At 45.5% G+C, this 20,931-nt stretch overlaps 1 protein-coding gene across 2 annotated transcripts; it reads right to left on the minus strand.

Moving 5' to 3' along the window:
• Window positions 1-13,233, minus strand: UPK1A (uroplakin 1A). Of its 2 annotated transcripts, none has more exons than XM_081869641.1 (8): window positions 13,079-13,233; window positions 6,829-6,930; window positions 6,002-6,202; window positions 5,480-5,554; window positions 3,305-3,412; window positions 1,548-1,727; window positions 1,272-1,355; window positions 1-382 (listed from the first exon to the last, which is right to left on the minus strand). In XM_081869641.1, the coding sequence occupies exons 2-8, from the start codon at window positions 6,889-6,891 to the stop codon at window positions 338-340; spliced, it is 756 nt and encodes a 251-aa protein (XP_081725767.1). In that variant the 5' UTR covers window positions 6,892-6,930; window positions 13,079-13,233; the 3' UTR covers window positions 1-337. The 2 variants fall into 2 exon arrangements, with proteins under 2 accessions (XP_081725767.1, XP_081725768.1); XM_081869642.1 differs by lacking the exon at window positions 13,079-13,233 and adding an exon at window positions 7,734-7,888.
• Window positions 13,234-20,931: the final 7,698 nt, after the last annotated feature.

The raw sequence follows: 20,931 nt of genomic DNA on the forward strand, positions 1-20,931 counted from the left end.
TACCTTTTCTGGATTTCAAATATTTATTGTACATTTTTTTTAATAAAAAAAAGTTTCACAAAAGAAGGTTAGGAAGATTCCTCCAAAGGACACTTGAGTGACAGGATGGCAGAGTTAAAGGTGTCCGGCAGTGACACCAGCCAGCCACAGTCAAGTTTGTGGGGAGCAAGTCAGCCTTACAGAACATGCTATGGTGCAGTGTGACTATAGAAGGAAACCCCACGGAGGTTCCTCACAAGGATGAATCAGGATGCCGTGCCCTGCCTGGAGGTGTAGGAAGATGGCTCCACCCTTCCCCATCATAGGGCAAATTCAGCTCGAGCAGCTGGGTTTTCCCTCACATTGTAGTGTAATGGTATATAGCCAGGAGAACAACAGGGCACTGTGGAAGAGAGGACAACGTATGACAAAACTGACTGCAACTCCCCCTCCCTTAACCATGTCATTACAATTTCTTTTGCACCACGCTTACTCGGCACACCTTTGGCCCTCCAGAAGTTGCAGAACTACAACTCTTCCCTGACCATTGGCCGTGCCGACTGGGGATGACCGGGTTGTTCAGCAACATCTGGAGGGCCAAAGGTTGGCCACCCATGTTTGAAGTCTTCTTCTGAGGAGTTCAAGGTGGCTTACACGGGGCTGTGTACACAACATACTTAAATATGGGATCCTGTAACCCATCACATCATTTCTCTTACACATAAACTGTCAAACATGCATGCAATATTTTAATCCTAACTGCGAACCAGAGACAAGAAGGAAGTCATTACACAAGGAGGTGCTTCTCTTTTTCAAATAACAGGAGAAATAACAGGAATTGAAACATAATGAAAATAAATCCAATTGAGTTTAGGAGTTACTAAGCGTTCCGCATTACAGCATAATGTGAAGGAGATCTTTGTGCAAGCAAACTCAGGTTGAGTGGTGAATAAATTGTGTAGAGAAGCCCACTGACTCTCTTCATGAACATAAACGCTTTGATGGATCAGGCCAAAGGCCCTTCTAGTCTAGCATTGTGTTCTCAGTGGCCATTCAAAATGCCACTGCGAAGATTGCAAACCAGATATGAGTACATCAGCACTCTCCCTGCTTGCAACCCCCAATAAATGGCAATCAGAGGCATATCATGAGTAGCTGTGAACACTGGCAGTCCCATCCTCCATGGTCTAGTCATCTTTTTGAAACCACCCAAGCTGGCAGCCATCCCACATCTGGTGGCAGCAAATTCCTTCCACCTCCTCCCCAAACAAGCCCTTCAAGTTAGGACTCACCGTGAGCATGAGGATAGCAAAGCCGAACCAAGAGACTCCCCAGGCGTAGCTCTGTACTGCGTGCTTGATGTGCTCAAAGCAGCCCTAAGGGAGGAAGGGAGGAGAGCCAGTGAGATCTTCCCTGATGAGGAGATGCTGAGAGTGCCACAATTGCCCCCGGGGGGCCAAAAAGGAGGCCTGTCTTGACTTCGCTCCAGGGCAGACAGTTCTGTACTTCTCATGAAGATGCCCAGGAATGGGAGGCAACTTAGGGAAGGGTGTTGAGGACCACAGTACCTTGGTATGGATGTAGTCGACGTGACCCAGTCTGCAGCCCTCTTCGTTGAGCATGACAAAGTTGCGATCACGCTTGCAGCAGTAGAAGGGCCAAGGGGCCACCACCTCAGGGTACCTGCTTCTGAAGACCGAGGTGTAGTTCACCCAATCCATGGGATTATTGGCACCACAGCACTTTTGCTGGAGGTAGAAAAAGCATCCCAGTTAGTGTTAACACCTTGTACTGCAGTAGCTATTTGGGCAGAGGATCCCTTGCCTGTTTGCTATGCCTTCCCTGGCTATTATTATTGAATCTGTTAGTCACTTAATTATTATTATTGAATCTGTTAGTCACTTTATCTTGCCCAGGGCAACTCAAAGCGACTTCCAACCAAACAGACAACCCCCGCCCCACACATAGATACATTTCTTCTTGGTTTTAACGAAATACATTAAAAATATCCCTTCTACTTATGAAAGGCCACAGACAGTTAAAGGCCAAAGGCCTAGTTAAAGAGGAAAGTTTTTGCCTGGTGCCTTAAGATATATAATGATGGTGTCAGGCGAGCCTTCCTGGAGAGAGCATTCCACAACCGGGGATCCACTGCTCATTCTCATGTTGCCACCCTCTGGACTTCTCTGCGAAGGGGCACACGAAGAAGGGGCTCACATGATGATTGCAGGGTCTGGGTTGGTTCATATGGGGAGAGGCTTCCTAGAAATATCTGGGAAGGGCTGCAGCTCAGAAGAAGACCAAATGTCAGTCTTCTCCAATCTGGTGTCCTCCAGGTTGTTGGACTACAACTCCCATCAGCCCCTGGCTGCATGGCCCAGTGGTCAAGGATGATGGGAGTTGTAGTCCAAAATGTATGGAGGGCAGTCGATTGCAGAAGAGCTGGCACACATTGTGTATGCAGATGGCCCAGATGCAAACCCGGAAGTTTTCAGTGGAAATGATCAGGGGATGGGAAGGGAAATACTTCTGTCCAAGGCCTAGGAGAGCCAAGAGTCTGACCCAAAGGCATAAAGCAGCTTCTCAAGTTCGTATTCAAGAGGGCCTTGTACAAACATGAAATCAGTTTCCTAGCAGATCTAGACTTATGTGGACCTACACCAGAGTGGGCAACCTACAGCCCTGCAGATGTTGATGTCCAACTCACATCAGCCTCAACCAGTATGAGGGAAGTGGTAGCCTAGGAGGGCGACAGGCTCCTTGAGGGACAGCATGAGACTCTTGGGTCATGGGTTCTAGCCCCACACTGGGTGAAATATTCCTGCATTGCAGGGGTTTGGACTCAGTGACCCTCATGGTCCCTTCCAATGCTACAAGTCTGTGATTCCCCAGCCTCAGCATGCCAAGGCAACATCCCTTGTGCTGCTTGATGCAGCATTAGAAAATTATTGTCATTACTAATATTATTATTAATACTAATCTATTAGCCTCCAGGAGTGGGTTCTTCTGCAGGAAGAGCAATGCAAGTTTCTACTTTGCCCTTCAGCCAGCTACTGTCTGGAAAGCAGAGATTTCCCCACTCAGCAAGAAAACCCACGGCCAGAAGCAGTAACGCTTCTGAATACCAGTTGCTGGAAATGGCAGCTTGTGCTCAGGTACTGTTTGTGAGTTTCCACCTGGTTGGCTGCTATGAGAACAGGCTGTTGGACTAGATTGGCCATTGGCTTGATCCTGCAGGTTCCTCTTACGTTCTCAGTCTCAAGCTGGCCAGCTCTTGGCAGTTCTGCTCCCCCCAGAGGTGGTAGTTTGGGAAGGGGTATGTTACCTCCATCATGAAACGATCCCACATGCGGGTGAGTTCCCGGCCTTGGTCAGTGTCCGCCGAGTAGAAGGCCAACATCTGTCTTGTTATTAGCTTGGAATTCGAAACCACCTTGGGTGGGGAAGGGAGAGAGAATGCTGGTCAACCACATTCCCCAGCGCCCATGTCCTTTCTTTACAAGACCCATATGTTCTGAACATTCTGCTTGTAAAGAACGTGGATTGTGTAAATGCATGGCACAATGGCTTCTGGCAGAGAAGAAAAATGACAGGCCTTCGTTCCATAAAATGATCATGGGGTTAGGAAAAAACTATCGGGGGGGGGGGGGGAATCATGGGATTAGGCAAAAACAAATCATAGGCTTCCCCCCAAAGAATCCTGGGAACTGTAGTTTGTTCAGGATGCCAGGAATTTAAGCTCTGTGAGGAGTAAACTTAATTTTCCTAGGATTCTTTCGAGGAAGCCATGACTGTTAAAGTGCTATAAATGTGCTTTAATGGGTGGTATGGATGTGACCCTAGGTTTTGTTGGTTTTCTGCAATGAGAGAAACGGGATCACTTAAGGTGTTTAGTTTATTAGGCCAAATAGACTTAAAAAAATAATAATGAACAGCCCACTTACTTCTGATATTCTTCAAGAATATACCCTGGCTCCCATGGTTGTAGCCTAACTGGGATACATAAAAAGTAACTCCAACTAATTTAGCTTTACTTGTAAAACCTCTTTGTAAAGGCTTCAGCGCTTGCAACGCTAACGACCTGGACCATGGGAGTAGCCAGGATTTACATTGAAGGGAAGGGGCAGAACTGAGCTGTTAGTTAAGTATTTCTATTTATTAGCTTTATTTAGGGGGCAGCTGCCCGTCCCCCTGGCAAAGCAAGACTCATAAGAGACAGTGGGCTGGTTCAGAGGATGCTTCAAGAAGACCAGTCCAGTGCATGAGTCTCATCTGCGCCATCCATGTGGCAATGGTCCATCCGAACGGGGGCGTTGCACTTATGCACAAAGGGCATAGGCCATAAACTGGGCGGCTGGTTCTCAGATTAAAATTGCGACAAGTGCAATTCAGTTTGCAGAATGAAACCATCAATACTGACAGTATCTGTGGCTCCTCTGGGCTTTTCCAAGAAGGAGCACAAGGCCAGGAGGACAAACAGAGTCTTGGAGCTTGAAGGGAGGAAAACAAAACAAAAACAAAGGAAAAGTCCCTCAATGAAATCTCAAAGGTCACATGTGGTTGTGCCTTGGGTGCTTGCTACAAACACACACACAGAAGACACACTGTTGATTAGCACAGTACTCCTCACCTGGAGTACTGTGTCCAGTTCTGGGCACCACAGTTCAAGAAGGACACTGACAAACTGGAACGTGTCCAGAGGAGGGCAACCAAAATGGTCAAAGGCCTGGAAACGATGCCTTATGAGGAACGGCTAAGGGAGCTGGGCATGTTTAGCCTGGAGAAGAGGAGGTTAAGGGGTGATATGATAGCCATGTTCAAATATATAAAAGGATGTCACATAGAGGAGGGAGAAAGGTTGTTTTCTGCTGCTCCAGAGAAGCGGACACGGAGCAATGGTTCCAAACTACAAGAAAGAAGATTCCACCTAAACATTAGGAAGAACTTCCTGACAGTAAGAGCTGTTCGACAGTGGAATTTGCTGCCAAGGAGTGTGGTGGAGTCTCCTTCTTTGGAGGTCTTTAAGCAGAGGCTTGACAACCATATGTCAGGAGTGCTCTGATGGTGTTTCCTGCTTGGCAGGGGGTTGGACTCGATGGCCCTTGTGGTCTCTTCCAACTCTATGATTCTATGATTCTATGATTCTATGGTTATTACCCCCCCCCAATCATTAGATTGATCATCTGATGAGCAGGGACTGGGTGATTTTTCCTCCTGGTCATAGTGCTGGACAGAGCAGAGAGACTAACATTTCTCTGCTTAGCCCAGTGCTGTGATAAGAATTAAAATTGCTCTGCCTTTGCTGGTGTTCAGCCCAGTCACCTCCCTGTGGTGATGCAGCCACTACCTGAAAATTACGTTGGGGGTTAGTGGGCTGGAGATTTACCACCCTGGGCTAAAATATGACACAGGCCCACCCTTTCTCTCAAACTGGACAGAGCCAAGTTTCGGCCAGCGGCAGGCACAGTTGGGCGACTCTCCCTGGTCTGCTTGTACTTACATAGTCACGGTGCGTGTAGGACGTGATGCAAGAAGCACACTCAAATAAGTAGACAACCAGGATCAGCACCAGATACTGAAGACAAGGAGAAAGAACCAGGTAAGCGGGTAGGGAGACTGCTGACCACTAGGGCCTTAGCAAGCCAACCTTCCTTTCCCAAGGCAAAACATGAAGGCTGGAGACAAAGAGGCTTCTGGGGAGTCCAAACTGAAGTTTTGAGGGTTTGTTTCGAAAGCACTGTTTGAAGCCACTGATGCCAGCCCCACTTCTCTCTGAGTTTACATAGGGAAAGGTGGAACACACATCACAAACCACAGCTCTCTCTTTCCAGATGCCTTCAGTTTTCCATATTGTCACCCACAGCAATCTTGCACTCTTCCCACCAGAAGGGGAAGCGTGTCAAAGCTGACTCCATCGCTTGTCCCCCAAACACTGCTAAGGAATGGCAGGAGATTCCAGCTGGGATGGGGTGGGGAAGATGAGCATTCAGTAAAGTCCCTTCCCCCTCCCTGCTTTACTCACCAGCAACACCATCAGGCGGTTGCCATTCACAAGGCTGATAATGCCAAAGACGCACACGCAGAAGAAGCAAAAGCCAGTGAAGATGGAGATCCAGGCACCCGCATAGACATCGTCTTTTCCTGTAACTCCCATGATGGGGTAGACCTTGTAGGGATCAGCTGTTACCCAGACAGACTCCGCGTAAAGTGCCAGTCCTGCAAGCTGCGTAAATATGAGAAAGCTGTGATATAGCAAGCTGCCTTGTGGGAAGTTCAAAATAGGAGCTGTAGCCAGCAGGATATGGCTCAGAGTAGACCCAATGAAATAAGGGGCCTGCCTCATTAAATTCAATGGGTCTCCCCTGAGCAGGACTGGCATTGGATACAACCCTATTTCTCCATCGAGCCCAACCTTGAATCCTTGGACTTGTCCAACTCCTATCACCCCCCAGCCATCATGGTCAAAGGTCAAGGCTTAGGGCCAAAGTAGAGAGCATTTGGGCTGTGGGCTTTTGCTAACTGTGGGTGCCCAGATGTTGCAACATCTGGGGACCTGCAGATGGAATGGCCCACAGCCCAAATGCTCTCCACTTTGATTGGCAGTAGCTCTCCAGCAGGCATCTTGCCCATTATCTGTTCCTTCAACCTTTTAACTGGAGATGCAGACAGTTGAAATGGGGACTTTTGATCAGCAAAGGAGATGCTCTACCGCAGAGCTATGCCAGTTCTCCTTTGACACAAGTTCTGCTAGCAGGGCTGTAGTGCCCCAGGTTAAGACACTAGATTCTAAGCCAAAAAGCCCATAGGTTCTCCTTCTACCTACAAACATGGTAGCTTCAGCACTCTCACCATGATGATCACATTGCCCATCACCAACAGCCCCACGACAAAAGATGAGCTCTTCTCCTCCATGTTTCCCAGGAAAGGTTCCTTGCAACAGCTGCTCAGGTTCTGCAGAAGGTGGAAAAGCACAAAAGAAATAAGAAGGTGATCCTGAAAAGCCAATGGGAAAGACTTAGGATTATGGTTCGCTTCCACCACTCCTGTCTCAGTTTGCATAGAGGAGAAACGCTTAAGCCAGCTTCGTCAGTGCTCCTTCCAAAACATCCATACCCAACAGTGTGCAGAGATGGAGAAGATCGAATGGCAAGATTGATCTAAGGACCATCTTTACCAGGTTAGACCACACAGCATTTGGGATGAGAGTCTTTTCAACGTTGGCCATGATTATGGCATTTCTGACTTCTTGGGTTGACGTGAGCTTTTGGGTTGAAATGTTGAGTTTTATTACATGTTTTATTTTGTACTCCATTCCTAGAAATCGATTTTAATGTTTCACTGTTTTAACAGTTTGTATATGAAGAGAAGTAACTGTTTTCTATTTTAAGTGTGTCTGGAGGCAGGTAACTGAGCCAATAGGTATGGACTCAAATACGTAGGTTTTAGGGAACTCCACAACATTCCTGGGAGTCAGAAGAGCTCAGGGCAGGATGCAAAACTTCCTTTGCAATGAAGGCACACCACTATGTTTTTACTCCAGTGAATCAACTCAGTGGCCTTTTATCAAGGAACTCAAGACTCAGTTGACCTAAACAGAAACAGTTGCTACCTGTCTCAGGTGGGAGGGAGGGGAGAGTACCTTTGACAGCTTGAGGGCCATAATCCCTTCTGGAAATCTTCCAAGGGCCACATACATGCTAGTGGTGGGTGGGGCCAGAGGCAAAAGTAAGCAGACCAATACATGCAAACTTTACCTTTCTACAGTAGGCTAGTTTCTACACTCACTCACACATTCCTCTTTGTCTTCCACCCAGGTGAGAAAGAAGTATTCAAGAATTCATCCTAACCAGCAAAAACAGTTGAGGAGAAGTTGGAGCAAGGCCAGTGGGAGATGCCCCAAGGGTCAGATAGAAAGGTCTAGAGCAGGGTTTCCCAAACCTGGGTCTCCAACTGTTTGGGGACTACAATTCCCATCATCCCTGACCACTGGTCCTACTAGATAGGGATGGTGGGAGTTGTAGTACAGCTGGAGTTTGGGAAACCTTGCTCTGGAGGATCAGATTTGGTGTTCAGGAGTGAACTTACCACCCCTGAAGTGCTTCATGATAGGGAGCAAATCACAGTTCTCTTCAGCAGGGATGGGGAACCTCCAGCACAGGCTTTCATTTTGGGCAAGCTTCGAAGGACCCACCAGGAGCTTAAAGGGAGTTCCTGATGGTTCCTTTACTGGAGCAAAGCACACTCAATTGGCCATTAGTTGGTGGTGAAGGAATGCACATTGCTCCAGCAGGAGGAAGCAGCTTCCACTGAAACAGCTCTTAAAATGGAGGTGGTGATGGTGATTTTTTTTTAGCAGTAGTTTCAGTTGAAAATTATTTCTCCCTCCCAGCATTGATCCTCAAACCCCTGAAAATCAGAGCTTCAAAGAACAATATCAGGCTGTTTGAAAGACCTTTTGCAAACAGTCGTGTGCTGCCTCCTGGACTCGTGGTGTCTCCCAAGATATTTCAGAACCATTTAATCCTGCATTTTCTAGAAAGTGGGAAAATCAGGTTTCTAAAATAGTACCAGAGGCCTGTGTGCAATGCTCGAGAGTGACCAATTGTGAAAAACTAGGACAAATTTTAATTCAGTTGCCTGGAACTGCTTAGAATACCAAAACCTTTTTTATTTTTATTTTTATTTTATTTTAAAAGGGAACTCATGCAGGGATCAGCACTGGACCTTCTGCAAGGGTGCTGAAGCTGAGGTGGGTATGCAAGGATGCCAGGTGATGGCACCCTTCTCAGAACCAGAAAAAATCTGGTGGCCAAACAGAAATTCAGATTAATTTAAAATGTATCTGCATTGCAAACATGTGTATCTTAAGACCTAGCAGACCAGGGATTTGTATGATGGGACAGTCTTTAGGGAAAAAAAACAAACTTGCCCCAAATTTATGGATAAAGGCAGGGTATATATGGAGCCAAACAACCCAAGTCCTTAAGAGATTTGAAGGGAAGAGGAAGTTCCTGGCTGGGTCTGGTGTGTGTATGTTTTTTCCAGTCTGGGAGCGCCTGTCCCCAGGCACCAGTTCTTGCCTAGCTGGCTCCACAAAGGACAGGTCTAACTGGCGGAGCTAGCTATACCCTAGCTATACCCTCAGGACAGCATTGCAGGGATTCCTGGCGATCCACATTGCCTCCTCCAGAGTTGTTTTGAAGGGAGAGGAAGGTGAACAGGCCAGTGCTCTGCGACTCAAACCTGTTATGCAGAGCACACATTGCTACACCCTCCCTCTCCAAGAGGGAAACACCAGTTTTGGTATTGCATGGCACCAAGAAGATGGCCAGATGTTGCTAACTGTTGATGAACCACTACAAGACCCCTCTTGATCTCCTTGTGGACTTAGTTTGGAGAGCTATCCTTGGACAGAAGTTTGTCCTCTGATGGCTCTTCGGTTGGAAGGCTGTTCTCAGCACAGTAGGACACAAGGACACTTTACCTGGGTGCAATCTTGTAGGGTTCTTCCTACATCCTTCTGTTTAATGGAAGGGGATGAAAATCAGAGGCCAAATACCATCTAATCCAGGAGTGGAGAAACTTCTTCATCCCAAGGGCCACGTTCCCTTCTGGGCAACCTTCCAAGGGCCATATGCCAGCAGTGGGCAGAGCCAGAGACACGCGTGGGTGGAGCAACCAATGCAAATTTTGCTTTTGTACAACAGGCAACCTTCAGCTCTCTGTCCTCCATTCAGACGAGCAAGATCAGAGTTCGAGGGCAGCTTCCAGCCAAGTCAAAGCACTCAAGGTGGGAAGAAGAACCAGTTAGGTTCTCCACCAAACGAAGCCAAACGACTTCCAAGCATTACCAAGGACCCAAGACATTTTGGCACCTGAGGTAAACTACAAAATGATCTATGCTAAGAACAAGGGGTGGTGGAATCAAATCAACCTGACCCAATGGTTGAAAAGGAAATCAAAGGTCATTGGATGGAGGGGACAAGGCCTGCTCAGGAACATGCCAGAAAATAATAATAATAATAATAATAATAATAATAATAATAATAATAATAATGTTATTCTTATTCTTTATACCCGTCCATCTGGCTGGGTTTCTCCAGCCACTCTGGGCAGCTCCCAACAGAATATTAAAAACACAATAAAACATCAAACATTAAAAACATCCCTAAACAGGGCTGCCTTCAAATGTCTTCTAAAAGTCAGATAGTTGTTTATTTCCTTGACATCTGATGGGAGGGCGTTCCACAGGGCAGGCGCCACTACTGAGAAGGCCCTCTGCCTGGTTCCCTGTAACCTCACTTCTCACACTGAGGGAACTGCCAGAAGGCCCTCAGCGCTGGACCTCAGTGATCGGGCTGAATGATGGGGGTGGAGACGCTCCTTCAGGTATACTGGGCCAAGGCCGTTTAGGGCTTTAAAGGTCAGCACCAACCCTTTGAATTGTGCAGATGGGTGCAGACCCCAGGAGACTCCAGAGGGCAGTCCCTACCACCTTCTCCCTAGGGGTGGGAGGAGATCAGCAGTGCCCCCTAGTCACTGTCAAGGTGGCATGGGTGGGGGCTGCCAAGGAGGCGGCAGGTCCATCCTCCAAGGAGCATGCTGAAACCTTCGCTGTAGCAGCAGCAAGCGATGCATTCCTTGGAGACCAGATGTGCTGCCCCTGTGGACCATGCCGCCCGAGGTGGTCCGTTCACCTTGCCTTATGGCCCTACCAAGAACTAATAGCCCAAAATCAGTACTGGGTTGCAAATGGATTTAAGAATTCTGGAGGTACTTGCTTTCTGGCTAGAAGCATTTAGTCAAAGAGTTGCCTAATTAACTGGAATCAATTATTTGAAACCCAGACTGCCCTCCTTCTTGAGAGAGAGTTTGCCTTTATTATTGTTCTTTTTATTTATTAAAATTGTGTATTACCCTTCATCCGAAGATCCCAGGGTGGTTCACAACAGAAAAATACAAAATGGGAATACAAAATACATAATAAAGCAAAAACAAACAACTCTTTCCCACAAGCACGTTTCAAAAGCCATAGAATGTTAATCAGCCAAATGCCTGGTTGAAGAGAAATGTTTTTGCTTGGCACCTAAAGATATTAAGTGTTTCTCTTCAAAGAATACAGTGCCGCCAAATGAAATTATGTACTCAAGGCATGACCATCTTTGTATCTCCTAAACAGGAACCAATTGGCACATTTTATTATCATTTTAATGTTCAGCACCTGGAAATTAGTAAATATTGGCTATTTTCATTTCAGAGGCGCTTTGTGCATTGTAGTCAGTGTGTGAATTTTAGCTGGAGAGAAAGGTGGTTTTGCAGGCCATTTTCTGTCTTAAAAACAAATACCTTTCCTGTGTGTTTACTCTGAAGTAAAACAAATTGTGCTCTTTGGTGTCTACTCCCAGGCAGTAATTGCCTCTAGGTTCTCTTGACTGGTTTCATGTTCCAGACAGCTTCTCAAAAATACGCTACATCGCCATATACCATCATTTCAATGGAAATTTTGGGATATATTCTATCAACATGATAAGCACTGAACCAGACATAGAACATTTAAAGGTGCATTTATGCTTCTTCAAACCAATATGTGAAGTGAACTGCAGGCATCCTTCAAAATTCACACTTCTCATTTTTCCAGACTTAAGTTCACTTCTCCACATCAGTTTGTGATTTGATTTTTTAAAGTCTTCATGAAAATTCATTGGCAATTTCCCCTCTAATATACCAGTTTTTGCATGCAGTTTTGCTAAGCAATCTCCCCAACTATAAAGCATTTCTAAATGTTATTTTCACTAACAGATGAAATTTTCGTGCACATTTAGCCTGGTATATAAATTCATTGAATGAGAATTGAATATTCTCCACTGCCATCCTGAAGTTTAGCCTCTGTTGTTTTTCTTTAACCCTCCGTACCACAGACCTAGAACTTTGCCACCAGCCTCACACTTTGGCTGCGTATGAACCATACATTGAAAGCATATTGCTTCCCCCACAGAAGCCTGGGAACGGTAGTTTGTTAAGGGTGTTGGGAATTGTAGTTCTGTGAGGGGCAGCCTACTGTTCCCAATATTCTTTGGGGAAAGCAACATACTTTAAATGTATGGTGTGCACAGAACCACACTCCTCTCAGCCACCTGGATGGAAACTGATGGCGAATCTGAGGCACAAAAGCAGGACCAGGGAGAAATCTTGCAAATATATTCGCACACCTTTTTTGTGTGAAACTGAGGAGGTTAGCTGGATTGCAATAAAGCCTTGTTGACCATTTCTGGAAGGATCCATTTCATCGCACAAATGAAATGGCCCCACTTGAGGCAACTCAGCTAAAGCAATCAGATGTATCTCCCCACAAAAGCTTAGTCTTGAGGTGTGACAAGACTCCACGCTTTCCCCTGCAATGGCTACCACTCTGGAAGGACATTGCTATCAGAAGGCAGTCACGACTGATAAGAACTCTACACACATACACTCTAAGTGTCCCTATTTTCCAGGGACGGTCCCCAATTTACGGAAGCTGTCCCGGTTCCTCATTTGATCCTGGAATGTCCCACTTCTCCTTAGGACGTCCCTATTTTCATTGGAGAAACATTGGGATGTCCCCATTTTCACCAGAGAAATGTTGGAAGGTACATACATGGAGTCTTGAGAGTCCCATGGACTGTAAGAAGATCAAACCTATCCATTCTGAAGGAAATCAGCCCTGAGTGCTCACTGGAAGGACAGATCCTGAAGCTGAGGCTCCAATACTTTGGCCACCTCATGAGAAGAGAAGACTCCCTGGAGAAGACCCTGATGTTGGGAAAGATTGAGGGCACAAGGAGAAGGTGACGACAGAGGACGAGATGGCTGGACAGTGTTCTCAAAGCTACAAACATGAGTTTGACCAAACTGCGGGAGGCAGTGGAAGACAGGAGTGCCTGGCATGCTCTGGTCCATGGGGTCACAAAGAGTCGGACACGACTAAACGACTAAACGACTAAACAACAATAGAACATACATGGAAACAATCACAGCTCTTCAGTTTGGGACTGCAGTTTCGAAAGGCAGCAATGGGCCCCTCTCCATCCTCAAAACCTCCCGGCTTACAGCCTCCACTCACCTGTTAGCTGCAGACAAGCCAGCTGGATCCTGTTCTGCAAGGTGCAACAATCTTAAGGCTGCCCTTTATATATTTGCCCAGGCAAAGTGGGTAGGGAATGAGGGGGGGTCAGAAAACTGGACTGGATTTTCTGGATTGGAGGCAGGAAGGACCGGGGGGGGGTAGATTTTACCACCTGTTTTCTGCCACTCGGTTGGTTGATGCCCCACCCAGGAAAAGGCTGACTGACCAGAGCTATCACATAGTTGGATCCTCCGGGTGGTTAGCTGGGGACGGGAATTTCCCTTGCAAGGAGCCTTTGAAAGCTTGCAAGGCACCCTGGCAGACAAGCAGAGTGGAAATGAAGTTGTGAGGTTCATTTTTTAAAGGGGTTGAGGTTGATCGCTTTTAGTAATAATGTTCTTTTATTATTTGGATACAGCCCTGGCTTTATTTATTTTTTCTCTTGAGTTTTTAAGCAGGGAAGATGTGTTTTTGTGTATGTGTGTGTTCGTTGCGAGCTGCCTTGAGCATTTCACTTTTTTAATGGGAAAACGGGGCAGGCAATTCTATCAATAAATAAATGTACATACCTATTTGCAGCCACAATCCAATTTAGGGATAAGTGCAACTCAATCAGCAGTTTTGAAAAGCGCATTTATTTTTAATGGCCGTCAGCTGAATCTGAGCATTGATTTGAAACAGCAGATTATGGGTCTAATCCTAAAAATACTTGTTAGAAGACCCCTATTCCCCCCTCCACCTCACAGAGCTATAATTCCCAGAGTTCCCCGGGAAGAGAGATTGATTGTTGACGGTGCCTCTTTTCCTTTACAACTGTTTGTCCCTGTTGTTCACCACCTCTGTACTCTGTACACATTTGAAGAGCTTTGCATAGAATGGGATGTTGTCCCAGTTCTCTTGGGGTGGTGTTAAAACCACCTCATTTATTTTCAGCAGACATAAGTGAGTCTGGTCAAATGCAAAACCATCCCACTTTATAACCTGCCAAACAGAGGATTATATTGGAGGAACGTGATGCAAATATTTGATGATGTCTGTTCATGTCCATAGCATAGTTTACAGACCCTCCAAATGTCCTTATTATCCAGGGACAGTCTCGGATTTACAGAAGCCATCCAAGTTTCTGATTTGATCCTGGAATGTCCCACTTTCCCTTAGGACGCCCCTATTTTCATCAGAGAAATGTTGGGGTGTGTGGAGTTATGTGACCCCCCTGAGCCAAGGATATAAGTAACCTTTAGAAGACACCTGAAGACAGTACTGTATAGGGAGGTTTTTTATTGTTTAATGTTTTTTTTATGTTTTTATATACAGTATGTTGAAAGCCGCCCAGAGTGGCTGGGGCAACCCAGTCAGATGGGCGGGGTACAAATATTAAAATTGTTATTATCATGAATAGGGAAAGGAAATCCTTGCTTTCATTGGAGAAATGTTGGAGGGCATGAGTTTATGCTGTAATAAATAGACTAGTTAATAATAATAATAATAATAATAATAATAATAATAATAATAATAATAATTTTATTTATATCCTGCCCTCCCCAGCCGAAGCCAGGCTCAGAGTGGCTAACAACAGTAAAAATAACACAGTTTACATAAAATCACAATCAATTAATTGAAATACATTCTAAAATCAATTCATTCTAAAATCAATTCAGAGTTAAATTAATGGCAACCATTGGGCTAGAGTTCTATGAGGATTACAGAAGGAGGTTCTCACACAGTGGTTCTTGTGGCATGGAAAGAGAATGGATAAAAGTATCTGTACTTAGCCCTGGATTTTATTATCCCCTCATTCTGACAACAGAGACAGAGGCCATTTTGACCAGATCAGATTTGTAGCTTTAGTGTCCTTCTTAGCAGCCTGGTCTAGGGCCTGTGATTTTGCCTCACTATTTCTGACAATGGGGCTGAAGAAAAAAAGCTAGTGTGGTCTGCTAGGGCCAGCCCAAGACAATTTGCCACCAGAGGTGAAGGGTGTGCCAACTGGACTGGCAGCTGGCAGCACTGTTAAAATCCTCCACTGAGGCAGCCAGTTAGTTTAGGCAGTGCTGGCTGGTGCCCATTGGAACTGGTAGGGAGGAAGGCAGGGAGGTCAACAGCAGGTGGCACTAGAGCCAATGAGAGGCAGAGCGAACGTACTCTTGTTTAGTCCCCATCCTCCACCCTGCTGGGTCCTACAAGGGGCAATACTTGAGACTAAGGAGAACAGGTCTGTGTAGAGGCAGTGTTAAGCAACCGCCTCAGGTGGCAAGTTCCACAGGGGCAGCAGATCCCACTGTAGCTCTTTATTAACCCCTTGTTCCTGATGTGGCTTTCGCTTAAGTTGTGGGTGAACATATCAGACGACACAGCGATTCTTCAGACAGCTCTTGTTTATTCACAGGCCAGAACAGAACTGAACTGAAGGGTTCAGCCAACCTTCTTATATAGAGCTCAACTACAAAGCAACAGTAACAACTTTCTGTAACTATCCAATCACTTAACGGCAATTTCAATTCCTTATTTGCATATGTGGACCTGAGTGAAAACTATCTACAGTATCCCCCTGCTGGCCCAGGGTGAGCACTTCAGTACATAACACTTTCACTCACCCCTTCTTCCCTGGCGGGGTGGGAGATGCTATTTTGTAATTCGGTTCAGGTGCCAAAATGCCTTGGGCAAGCCCTGCTGTGCAGCATAACATAGTCCTGTCTTTCAATGGATGGGAATATTCTGAGGGCTTAGGAGGAATGGCTGGGGCAATGCCAAAGCTGCCCCCCAAAATCTGTCACCTGAGGCAGTCCCCTCACTTTGCCTGATAGGGTCAGCTCTGTGATCTGCCAAAACACCCAGCAATTTTCAAGTGACCCACCCTAGGAGAATAAGGTGGAATCTACACACATATAAAAAACCGTTCTGAAAATGTTTTTTTAAAGTGTTTTAAAAAATACATTGAATTTTCCATAAGGCTCACCATCGCCGTCTAGTGTCACATTCTATATTGCACTTAAAGCACACTTTTAATGCATTTTATTTGCAGCTGCACAGCTGAGTCCTAAGTTTATGTTAGTATTTTAGGTGCTACAATATTTATATATTTTGCTTTCAGGGGAGACATTTGCTCTAACCTGGCTTGCCCCCAGAACTGGATCCTTAACCAGTAAGATAAGCCCTGTTGCTCTAGGATTAGTAGGGAAGATCCTATAAAAACCTCTTTGTCTCTCTAACATCCCCACCACTAAAAAGGGGGTTGGCCACTGTGGTTGCTTTTGCCCCACTCTCTCCCTAGACGTATTACTCACCATCTCCTCCCTGAAGCAAGTAGGCCTCTTTGTTTGGCCTGACACACTGGCTTAAGGTATGTAAAACATTTCCCTCCCAGTCTTCATTTGGAAATCAGCGGTGGGCAACCGGCAGCACTGGAGACACAAATGAACCTCGGTCTAATTTCATGACAGTATTGAGGAGGGGCGGAAAAAGGGGGGGGGAGGAGAGTGGTGGCAGAAATGGAAGGTAGTGGTAGAGAGCCTACTTCGGTTCTGACCTTTAGGGATGGGGTAAAAAATAGATCCAGATCACATTTAAAGGTGAACCCATCAAGTCCCCACTTTCTGAAATAAGACGAGAACCAAAACACAGTTGTTCTTCAAAACCGGCGCTTCCCTGAAATTTGCAACTCACGGTATGTGTGCAACAATCCCTGTGCCAGGGCAACGGATGCATGAAAATGCATATATTAATGAAAATAGCATAGAGAAATGTATTAAACTGAAGTTGCTTGCAAAGGGTGCGTATTCGTCAAAGCCACAAGCAATAATGTCTTTATCAGGAGAAATTTGCACTAAAAAGCTGATGGGTGTTCAAATCGCTGGCGCAATTAGAAGAACCGAATTTAAGATTGGAACAATGAGAAAGTAAAAGGACTGAATTTGGCAGGTTTGTCTATTCCTAGCGAACTTGCCCACTTTGGGTTCTGCCTCCTCTGCATGAAGGCCCTCCCAGACAAATGACCCCAGAGGGGCTGCATCAGCATCGTAAGAAGGATCCTCCCCTTACTGTCAACAAAAGGCAGATCTGCCTCCATTCAGTTCCAACCTGCTGAGTCCTCTGGTCTGTTCAGCCCTCAATATGCAGTTTAAAAGGTTGGAGCGCTTGATTGATAGGATTATTCACGAGTCCATTCTTCGTAAACCGGTTTATCTTGCTTGTGGATGACTCATTCAAGCAAATGATGCAAGAGATCATGTAATCCCCTACCAGCTATGAAAATCTATTTACAGTTTGTGCTGGGATGAACGGATCTCTACGCAGAAAGCCCAAACAGACTAGATTTTGTATTTTACAGGCAGCACCTGTATTTTTCCTATTTCTGGAAATATTTCTACATTGTTTTATGCTATGCTGGCCGGTGGCCTGAGCGATGACATTATTTTAGCTAGCCATGGAGAAAGGTCAGGCTTGAGGGCCTCACCTGGCCGCAGTACATTGCTCCCTTTCCCATCTTCGTTTGGCATTGGCTCATACAGGAGTGGGGAGCCTTTGGCCCACTAGGTGTTGCTGAACTACAGGGACTTCCGGGTTGGCGCCATCGCCGAATGGCGGACTCCCTCCGAGCTCCGGAGGGAGCCTGCTCTGCAGGGGCTGGGTTCTACCGCACCGGCGACGCGGGGACCCTCAAAAACCATGGGCGCTGAAACCCATGGGCATGGTGACTCGGCGGGCACCATTTGCGCCCCCCCCGACCACACGAAGGAGCCTTTTTAAAGGCTACGGAGCGGGTGACGGGGGGGTGGTGGTGCTGTGAGTCCTCCGCTTCCCCTGCCGAGTGAAGCCGCATGCCATTTGGCAGAGAGCGCTGACTTCTTCCATTGAAAATCTGGACTTAAAAGAATAACCCGTGAGTAATTGGAACTTGGATTAAAAAGGGGAACAATTTTTTTCTTAAATTCGGAGCGAGCGGGGGAGGTGCAAAAAGGAAGTCAGCCTCCCCCCTGTTGTAGAGGAGCTAAAGCAAAGGACCTGATAACTAAGATCGAGTGCAACCTTTTTTTTTTGGATAAAGTTATTAATTTCGCGATGGAAAATTATAAGCTGGGCTGGAGGAGAAAAGTGGAATGTGAATTAAAATACAACCCCCCCCCCGAAAAACCCCGGGAGCGATCCGTGAGGCCGGGAGAGGAGAAATAGAGGTTTTGACAGCTGTCAAAGGAGCTGCCAAAACTGAAGAACAAAAAGAGAACTTTGTTATGAGGACTTTGCTGGTTACATTTGTTATAAATTGGATATAAACTGTTTAAAACAAGGAATAATAAGTTACTTTGACTGGTGGGTGTAATCGGGAAGGAAACTGAGTTATTATAATCCCTCTAGAGGAGCTGTGGGTCATTACAAGTATTGCTGGCATGGAATTTGAATCGGACTTTTTATCTCCTGGGAAACTGCAGAAATGGAACACTATTTTGTCTACAGAGGTCTACACACTAAAGGAGACAATAGATTTATCTATTGAAGAATGGAAGGGACTTGACGTAATGTTTTGTTCCTGAATAACAAAGCCTCTGTAGAGGAATTACAAGCTTTTTGGAATTAGAATATTTGTGCAGGAGAGCAGGGAAAAAAAAAAAAAAAAGAGGAGAAGAGAGAACAACAAGAACAACAAGAATAACAAGAACTGGACAAAGTTGGAAAATAGACCCCTTCCAAGATTGGACATTCGAAATCAAAGATGACCAAAAGACGGCAAAGACTATTAAAAAGACGGCAAAGCGGACTGGTGAAGGACTATGGCTTAGATGTGGGAGCTCCAGGACGACAGTAGACATTGACGGACATTGGGAACGCAACCGGGAAGGGGGGGAGGGGAATTTGGAATCCAAAGGGTGTTAAATTACATTTTATTCTTTTTTCTATTTTTTTTATGTTAATCTGTATTGTATACCAAAGAGGGGAACTCGTGGAAGGGAATAGGTCGATTTTAGGGGATGGGAAAATATTTTTTAAATTGGGTTAATGATAATAACTTTAAAACTTGGGGTAAGAACTTGCTGAATCTATTTGAAAGAATTGGAATACAAGAGGGGGAGGGGAGGGGAAGTCCTGGAAAGATGACATTGAAAATAAGGCCTTAAATTTGGATGTTTTTCTTTTCTGTTATATTTGAAAATTTTTAATAAATATTATTAAAAATAAAAAAAATAGGTGTTGCTGAACTACAACTACCATCAGCCCCAGCAAGCATGGGCAATGGCCAGGGATGATGGGAGTTGTGGTCTCCCCAAATATCTGCAGGACACCATGTTGGCTGCCAGCAATTGCACTCCAAGTGAGAGACTGTGATGGCGGCATTTACCTTTACTCCCCAGGCTGCCTTATCTCAAAACTAGAATGAGCACAATCCTGAAATAACACTTCCAAAACACTTCCAAGACAGAGAAACCAGTAGGAGCTTCAATCTCCCAGGACATTCTATACAAGATCTCAAAGTAGCTGTTCTATCACAAAAGAATTTCAGAAATAGACTGGAAAGAGAAGCTGCTGAATTGCAACTTATTACCAAACTTAAAACCATGGAGAGACCTGGTCTGAACAAAGACATTGGATTCTTATCTCATTATACATGACAAAGCCATTTTTCACCTTCTCACCCCTTGCTTTTTCCTGTAAGACCTATTGCAGTCGTTAAGAGTCGTCAACAGGCTCATCACAGCTATCTGCCAATCACCCATTCCCACCACCCTTCTGAGTAATACCCCTCCCCACCTTCTCACTATATAGAAGGGTCTAGTGACTTCTGTTTCAGTGTATCTGAAGAAGTGTGCATGCACACGAAAGCTCATACCAAGAACTAACTTAGTTGGTCTTTAAGGTGCTACTGGAAGGAATTTTTTTATTTTGTTTTGACTTCCAAAACTGTTTAGGGCGCTAAGTGCTCAAGCTATGCAGACATCTCTTACAAGCGGCTCCTGGGCTTTGACCAGGGAGATACCCTTTCTTCACGTGTTAACACTTTGTGGTAAAGATAAGCAGGATTAACCAGCTGTTCTTCTTTCTTTCTGAAGTACAGGCTGTCCTTGATCATCGCCCACTTGTCGTGTCACTGGCAGGCTCTCGGGGACCCTGTGAATTTCCTCTCCCTGAGGCCTGGTGTTGGGTCTAGCCACCTCCTTAATTCCCTGCTCTGCCCTGGAGTGATGTTATGTAAGAGACAGTTGTGGGAAATTGAAATTATGGATAGCCATGTGCCAGGGCTTAGAGTGCTACTGCCCATCACTTGCAAAGCCCCCCTCCCTGAATAGTTTTGAAAGGCCCCTGAGAAACATTTTGCCCAGAGGTCCCTCAAACCTTGAATTGGCTCCATTAACAACATTGAGTGGAATAACTGTGAGCCAACTGCCTCTATGGCTCACGCAAAATGGGGGCACTTTGTTGGGTGGCACCATGAGAGGGAGGTGGGTGAGAATTTTGGGGTTTGTTTGCATTTGAATGGGAAACCACCTAATTCACATTTTTGGACCCATATGTGAAGTGGCACACAATTATCCTCCAGAATTCACACTTCACAATGCAGGTCTCTCTCTCAATACTGCGTGTACTAAAATGCATATATTAGGGGATAATGTGCATAAAAATGAATAAATCATTGGAAATAACATACAAAAATGTATGCTAGAGGAAATTGCTAGCGAAAGCAACTTTGTTAGTCTGAACTGCATATTAATGAATTTTCATGATGGTTTAAAAAGAGTAATAGTAATACTGAATTGCTCCAGGAATGTGGAGAACTGAATTCAAGCTTGGGAAAATGAGAAATGGTGAGGAACAAAGAGAGAATCAGCTCTCCCTCATGGTAAAAGGTAAAGGTAAAGGTA

The sequence above is a fragment of the Podarcis erhardii genome (genome assembly GCF_964252035.2).
Source record: "Podarcis erhardii genome assembly, chromosome: 7".
Taxonomy (NCBI): Eukaryota; Metazoa; Chordata; class Lepidosauria; order Squamata; family Lacertidae; genus Podarcis; species Podarcis erhardii.

Bases quoted from the DNA above. Each gene is read 5' to 3' on its own strand.
- UPK1A (XM_081869641.1), bottom strand. From the start codon at position 6,891: ATGGAGGAGAAGAGCTCATCTTTTGTCGTGGGGCTGTTGGTGATGGGC. The intron at 5,555-6,001 runs GTGAGTAAAGCA...CCTTGTCTTCAG, and splicing joins ACCGCCTGATGGTGTTGCTG to TATCTGGTGCTGATCCTGGT. The intron at 3,413-5,479 runs GTAAGTACAAGC...TCCCCACCCAAG, and splicing joins CCTACACGCACCGTGACTAT to GTGGTTTCGAATTCCAAGCT.